Source organism: Mytilus trossulus, chromosome 10, assembly GCF_036588685.1.
Source record: "Mytilus trossulus isolate FHL-02 chromosome 10, PNRI_Mtr1.1.1.hap1, whole genome shotgun sequence".
In the NCBI taxonomy this organism is placed as follows: Eukaryota; Metazoa; Mollusca; class Bivalvia; order Mytilida; family Mytilidae; genus Mytilus; species Mytilus trossulus.
Window position 1 is genome coordinate 75950675 of NC_086382.1, and position 7724 is coordinate 75958398.

Sequence of the window (7724 nt, forward strand, 5' to 3'; positions counted from 1 at the left end):
TTTGTTTTTCATCACAAATACTTTTCTTTATCTCCAGATAACTTAATTGTATCCTCTGGTAGTTTTAAACCATCAATGACATTGGTTCTCGAAACTTTTTTAATAAGATTCTAAATTTGATATCGCTTTTCGTGTGGCTTGGTCGAAAATCAGCACCATTGCATTACTCTGTCAACTACATGTAACAGATTATTCAAAATGTACAATAATATACCAGGGAAAGGAAGCATCATTACACTTTTTATTTTCTTAACATCATAATTGAAGAAGCAAAAAATAAAATGTCTTTGTTATGCATGAAATTAAACATATGAACTATTGCATCTATAAATATAACAGAGAAAAAGATTTCCCTAAATCTCAGGTATTCTTACAAATACAGAGGACCTCGGTAGCCGATTGGTCTTAGAAGTCCAATTACTGTAATACTAGCATGTCTCCACTGATGCTGTGAGTTCGAATATCGGAGACTAGGATTGTCAGTTTACCTACGGTCGATGGTTCTCTCCGGGCACTCATCCACCAAAAAAAAACGTACCGCTACGATAAGCACAACAGTGCTGAACGCAGCGTTAATTACCTATCAATCACGCAGTGTATCAAATTATTTTGGTCTTGGATAAGTTACCTCTTTTTAAAGGTCAGATTTTATAATAAAGAAATCTTTTCTCTAAACTACGTAGCCACATATATTATGAAACAAAATGTTTCCCCATTAAAGAAAAGAGGGTTATTTTTTTGGAAAATGTGGAGGTAACTCTATCTTCTGTACACACATATTCCTATTTACTTTCTAGATATCCATATTATCAAAAAATGATAGGCTTATTGTCACTAAGTAATGTAAAAGCGTTAAAAAATCTATCACTGTTTATTAGAAACTGAAGAATAATTTGTAAATTTATTGTTTATAAATGTATTTTTTATGTTTTTTTCCCTTGTTATATTCACCATTGTTTTGTTTTGTTTTTGTATATTAATATTTTGTTCCTCTTGTTACACGTATGTATTGCGTCTTAGTGATCAAATAAAGTTGTAGTCGTTACAAAAGGAATGTTTTTGTAATAGCTGATTTCATTGTGAATTTTGTTTGAATACTGCAAATTCATCCCTTATTTCTTTCAAAAGATTGTCATCTGTTAAAATATCAAGACAGGTAAGTGCCATAGCTTTAGCTTGATTCAGAGTATGCAACTGAGCTTTTGGATCTCCTGGAAAATAAAACATTTTATGATTATAAAAGCATCCAGGTCAACAAAATGAACAAATAGCGTCCGTTTTAACATTGCAATACAAGTGGAAGGTTTGGCATGCCAAATACCAGGTTTCACCCACCATTTGTTTTATTAAAATGTCCTGTACAAAGTCAGGAAATGGCCATTGTTATATTGTACTAGCAGTTCGTTTCTGTGTGTGTTACATTTTAATGTTGTGTTTCTGTTGTGTCGTAGTTCTCTTCTTATATTTGATGTGTTTTCCTCAGTTTTAGTTTGTAACCCGGATTTGTTTTTTTTCTCAATCGATTTATGAATTTCGAACAGCGGTATACTACTGTTGTCGTAATTTATTAAACATCCATTAAAACATGGTTTTTGATTAACTTCCCTATGAAAAAAATGGAAAAAACATTGATGACACTATTTGATAGTTAATATTTTAGAAACTAAAACTCAACTGTTCAAAGAAATATTCTTATATAAAAACGTGTTTTTTTTTCTAAATATCAAATGATGTTGCCTGCCTTGTTGCATGACTCTTTTATGATAAATATACAGTAGTGAGTACATTTCGTAATCAAAAAGTTCTTTTCGAGTCGATGGAACTAACTTGAAATTGATGTTAAATGTTTGATTCGTATATCTCTAGAACTTTCCATAATTAACTGTAACAGTCCTTATTGGGATCAAGGATTTCGGTAAACGGGTACGCATCAAGCCTGTCATATAATTCTTCATTTTATATAATTGAGACACCATCTTCATTATCGAACTGTGCATCTGGTGCAGTACAATAGGTGCTGTTAATGGTATTTCTTCATATAAAACAAAGTGCTATTATATTTTTGTATATAATGTTGTTTTGATGGGTCTTTGCTTATTTTAGTCATCAATTATAACTCATAATACTACAGAAACAGGTCCTCAATAAGTGGTGCACAGTTAGTCCCAATTGGAATTCCGATAACTTCACGATATACGGGACCTCCAAAGCGAACAAAAATGTTATCTAGTGACAATGCAAGAATTCAAGAATTCAAGGGCAGTTATGGTATCAAATGGTGTCCAATTGACATAGTTCTTTTGTTTGTTGTTCCTTAAAAAATGACCCAAGAGAGTTTGAACTTATATATTCGCATTCTGACTTTTAAAATGCCTATTTAATTAGGTGTGTAAATTTTTTCTCAAGAATATGAAGCAAAGTGGTATATAGGGTAGAACACGATACCATACATGCCGCAGTGGCAAAATCTTTGGTACGATATATAGGGTAGAAAATGATACCATACCTGCCGCAGTGGTAAAATCTTTGGTATGATTGCCATAAATCGTGTCAATGTTGTACACTGGATGAATACTTGGAACAATTTGTGAAACATTTCCCATGTCCGTTGAAGCTCCGCCTCCGCTTTCATTGGCGTCAAATTTTACACCAAGAGATTCTGCATTACTCCTGAAGGCGTTTGCCATTTGATTATTTATTACCATATTCAAATAAGGCTTGCTAGAAAAATCGTATGACACCTATAATCAGATATAGAATTTATTGTGTAAATTACTTTAATAGGAATGAAAAATACTAACACAACATCGTAGAACGAATAATAATAATAATAAAAAAACTACAAACATTTACAATACATAGCTAATTAACAAGAAATGTTCAAGACAAAATATGCAATGAAATACAGTTTTCCCCGGAAAATCTGCTCTACATTCATAAATCATGGTCTATGAAATAAACTTTATAAAAATGTAAAACAAATTTTGTTTTTGTCTTTTGTTTGTTTTGTTAGTGGGAGCGTTTTCTGGATCTTATGGATTTAGAAAAATCTAAAACGTTTTCTTTGTTATCATCCAGATAAGCACATATCTGACCAATTTTATTTTATACGATTTCTTTTACAGTTTATTTCAAACGCAGATTAGATGCATTAAAATGTCATCACTTATCAAACTTTTTGGATGCTCCTAGTGTTTGTTTTTTATAACGTTGAATGTCTACATAGTCAATTTCTTCACAAAAAGATTTAAAAAAATGATAATCTGATATTTAGCAATTAATTTGATACCGCAACCGACTTTAATCGATGTACGAATGCTAAAAATTAATGTCAAAATGTTTGCCCATTGATAACAAACCTGTCCATACGGTCTCTATAGTACATATAATTAAATACAGACTACACTCTAAACAGCGGGTTGTATATTTAAGGACCAGAACAGCCAATCTAATGTGACTTTAAGTTATTGAAATGTAATTTTGATCATTCCGACCAGTTGCTATCACTGATAATCTATACATGACATCATTTGTTAGTTTCATTGTTAGTACATGTTAAATATTAGACCATATCAACTAATTGTTATTTAAAATAATTTGTTAATCGGACTACAAGAACTTGTCTTATTATACCTGACACCCAGTGCCTATTGCTGCTGAGTCAAAACAGCCCCTCATTTTGTCTTTTAGTTGATCTAGTTCTTGTTTGTTTGGTGCTCTGTAGGAATATTCAAGTTCAGTTAATTCTGGTATGATATTTGACTTAATTCCACCATTTTTTATTATACCTACAAAAAAGTTAATGTTTTCTGCTAGTATCAATATAATTCATAAAAAAAGATCAAAGAAATTACAAAAACAAACGTGTTCAACAGACACCCGTCAATACCCTGTTGTAGTCATTTGAATTGAATGAAATAATAGATTCCCCGTGTTTACATATTTCATTCTTTTCTATACCTAAATATGGAAATTCTTTTTGAAAATTATTTTTGCTAGAACATTATATTTACAGGTAAGATAAAGATAATCGTTGCAAAAAAAAATTGGAAATATTCTATGGTATCTGTTAATGTGTAAAAGTTACATCTGTGTTATTTCAATGAATCGCCCAGTCAGCTGCATTAATTGTGACTGTTTATTTAACGCATCATGTAAATGTAGCGGAATTTGATGAGACTGTTATTAAAGTGAGAGGGTTAGCGCTATAGAACCAGGTTTAATCCACCATTTTCTACATTTGAAAATGCCTGTACCAAGTCAGGAATATGACAGTTCTTGTCCATTCGTTTTTGATGCGTTTTGTTTTATGATTTTGCCATGTGATTATGGACTTTCCAAATTGATTTTCCTCTGAGTTCAGTATTTTTGTGATTTTACTTTTTTTTAGAACATTTATTTAGCATACTGTAAAATGTGTGAAATATGCATACCATAAAATACGACAAGAGAAACATCGCCATCTTAAAAATGTCAAATTTTATCGTCCTATTTATCGAATATTATAGCTTAAATTTGACAATTTTGTACCAGTTTTTTCTTACGATAGTTACAACTTTAAATGTATTTAATATGTTTTCTTTCGCTTGCTGGGAAGTCTATCGGTCACCAGTACTGATCCGCAACATAGTATTGTACTTTTGTACGTTTTGAATACATGTTTGAAATATTTTTGCATTTTCGATTGACTTCTGAATTTTACTGGCGATATGTTCAAAACGGTTTTTCAGGATTTAGCCAATCGATCAACATTTCTGTATAAACTGATATGACATGTTATTTTAAGGAAAATATCTTATGATTCAATTTATTGTCTTACCATGAACTCTCCATGTAGGTTTCCTCTGTTGCCTTAGGCAGGATACCGTCTGGTAGCATAGTACCGCCGCATCAAGGGCGTTAACTCCATTCCATGGGCAGACTGCGGCGTGCGCAGAATTCCCAATGTATTTAATAGTAACCCTGTTAAATAAACTCTGCTAAGAAAAGCCATTTTGAAATATATCTTTGCACTTTATAAATGGTCAGTTTGAGTATGGGAATGTATTCGATTAACAAACATCAAGTTAAAGAAACCATATTTTACCAAAAAATATGTAATTATGAAATAGTAAGTTTCATTATGAAGCTAGCTTTCAGTAAGTTCTGCAAGTTCGTTATTTCTGCTGTATTTTTTTTTATTTTTCATATTTTCTTATTTTGTATCCATGCCTTAATTGTCTCATTGGCAATCATACCACATCTTCTTTTTTATACTTAATACGATACTATAGAGATATTATATGGTATTTTTCTTAAATTGTGAAATACTAATCGATCAATATCAATAGTAATAAGAATATTACCTATCAATCGCTGTTGAGGAACCACGAGAGCTAGTTTCTGGAGAAGGATGTACCATCATAGCTATATCAATATTATCAAACACACCAGCATTGATCATGTCAATTTTTCCTCCCCCTCCTTCCTCTGCAGGGGTACCTAAAACAGTTATCTGAAAATAAAAAAAAACAAAACACGTTTTATCATTGTTCATTTGTTGACATGTTGATCATACGTTTTTTGATTGAGTTAAGTCTGCCAATTGATATTTTATCGTATGTTTTTCTATGTTGTCATGTTCTGCTATTGTTTTAGAAAAAGGGAGAAGGTTTGGATCCATTAAAACGTTTAATCCCGCTGCAAATGTTTGCACCTGTCCTAAGTCAGGAATCTGATGTACAGTAGTTGTCGTTTGTTTATGTAATATATACGTGTTTCTCGTTTCTTGTTTTGTTTATATAGATTAGACCGTTGTTTTTCCCGTTTGAATGGTTTTACACTAGTAATTTTAGGGCCCATTATAGCTTGTTGTTCGGTGTGAGCCAAGGCTCCGTGTTGAAGGCCGTACTTTAACCTATAATGGTTTACTATTTAAATTGTTATTTGGATGGAGAGTTGTCTCATTGGCACTCACATCACATCTTCCTATATCTATTAACGGCTGCAATTTGTCTCGTTCAAATGAGCAGTCAAAATCCATTACACAGAATTGAGTGCGATAACCACTATACTACAGGCTCCTGACTTGGGACATGCAGATAAAGAATGAGGCCGGTATAAACATGTTTGATGGCTCCTACCCTCCTATCCTAACAACAAACTATGAAAATCAGTTGAAAAAGGCTCATCAGATCATTAAAAAGAAAAAAGAAAACATCTTGGAAAAACTCCACAACAAAAAGACTTAAAGACAAAACTGAGAGTATTCGCACTTACTGGCTAGTTCAAAGCAAATAACCACTTATAACAAAATCGTGTTTATAAGACTTAGACATTTCGAAATATTGTAGATTTATGTCACTGCTGATACAAAGATGCCTAAATCATATCCATATACAATCACAGGATATGCATGGCAGCAGACTATTTTCCTTATTTTCTAGCTTTACGTTAACCTACAAGTAACATTTTGCTTACCCTGCCAAATGGTTTTTCCATTTTCCCCAATGCTGCTTTTATTCCAAGACCAGCAGCAACACCAGCTTCGGCAATCAAATTATGTCCGCATGCATGTCCGATTTCCGGTAACGCATCGTACTCACAAATTACAGCAATATTGGGTCCCGTTTTGGCTGTGCCTACCTCAGCTTTAAATCCAGTCTCTGAAATGAATTTCTTGGTAACGTTGAAACCCTTACATTCAAGAAAATTGGTTAGTATTTCGTGCGCATAATATTCCATAAAGCAAAGTTCCGGATTTCGCCATATATCTTTACTCAATTCTTCCAGTTCTTCTGATGCCTCGTCGATTGCTTGAATTATGGACTGTTTTAATAAATCCATTTTAATAATATTAACCAGTTTGCTTGTGCTTATACTTTGTCTATATAGTTATGTTTGTTGTTACTTTTATTCTCTGAAAGCGAATGTTATAATATAGAGTATTTAATTTATTCAACAGTTTATTTAAAGTTGTAGTTATAATGTGCATCAATTTGCGATTTATTCAATGACATGATACAAAAGGAATTTAATGCCAAACGAATTGTGATTCAATGCATTTATAATTGCCAGTGCATGATTATTGATGATAACAGAATAAAGTTTTTAGGGACTCCAAGCATCACATAAATCTGACCGATGAATTAAATTTGTTTATGTGTTACATATTAGTTTTTCGTTCGTTTATTTACATAAATTAGGCCGTTAGTTTTCTCGTTTGTATTGTTTTACATTGTCATTTCGGGGCCTTTTATAGCTGACTATGCGATATTGGCGTTGTCAATTGTTGAAGGCCGTTCGGTGACCTATAGTTGTTAATTTCTGTGTCATTTTTGTCTCTTGTGGAGATTTGTCTCATTGGCAATCATACCACATCTTCTTTTTTTAATATTAATTATGTGATCAAATATATGTGGGGAAATGTTATAATATGTTTAAGATTATTTTTTAAGTTTGAAATACACTTTTTATCACTGTGTGTAAGGTTCAGTCTAAGCCTCTGTACATGCGTAAGATGTAAAATAGGGTATGACGTTTTCTTAAGTCTCAATACTAGTACCTTTTCGAGTTTAATAAACGATCTAGTGTTTAAAAATTTCTTTCCACATAGGATACTTTCAAGTACGAATATTCACAATATGGTTATTAAAAACGCGTTCAATTTTTTGTTCAAAGACAATAACAAAAAAATAAAAAAAACTTATCAACATACAGAAAACAAATCAGTAGTGTGTTGTTCA

At 32.1% G+C, this 7724-nt stretch overlaps 1 protein-coding gene across 1 annotated transcript; it reads right to left on the minus strand.

Moving 5' to 3' along the window:
- Positions 1–855: 855 nt before the first annotated feature.
- LOC134686645 (xaa-Arg dipeptidase-like) lies at positions 856–6922 on the minus strand. The gene is made up of 6 exons (XM_063546320.1): positions 6460–6922; positions 5346–5494; positions 4820–4962; positions 3634–3788; positions 2507–2741; positions 856–1211 (listed from the first exon to the last, which is right to left on the minus strand). Exons 1-6 carry the CDS (start codon positions 6823–6825, stop codon positions 1075–1077), a joined length of 1185 nt encoding a protein of 394 aa, XP_063402390.1. The 5' UTR covers positions 6826–6922; the 3' UTR covers positions 856–1074.
- Positions 6923–7724: the final 802 nt, after the last annotated feature.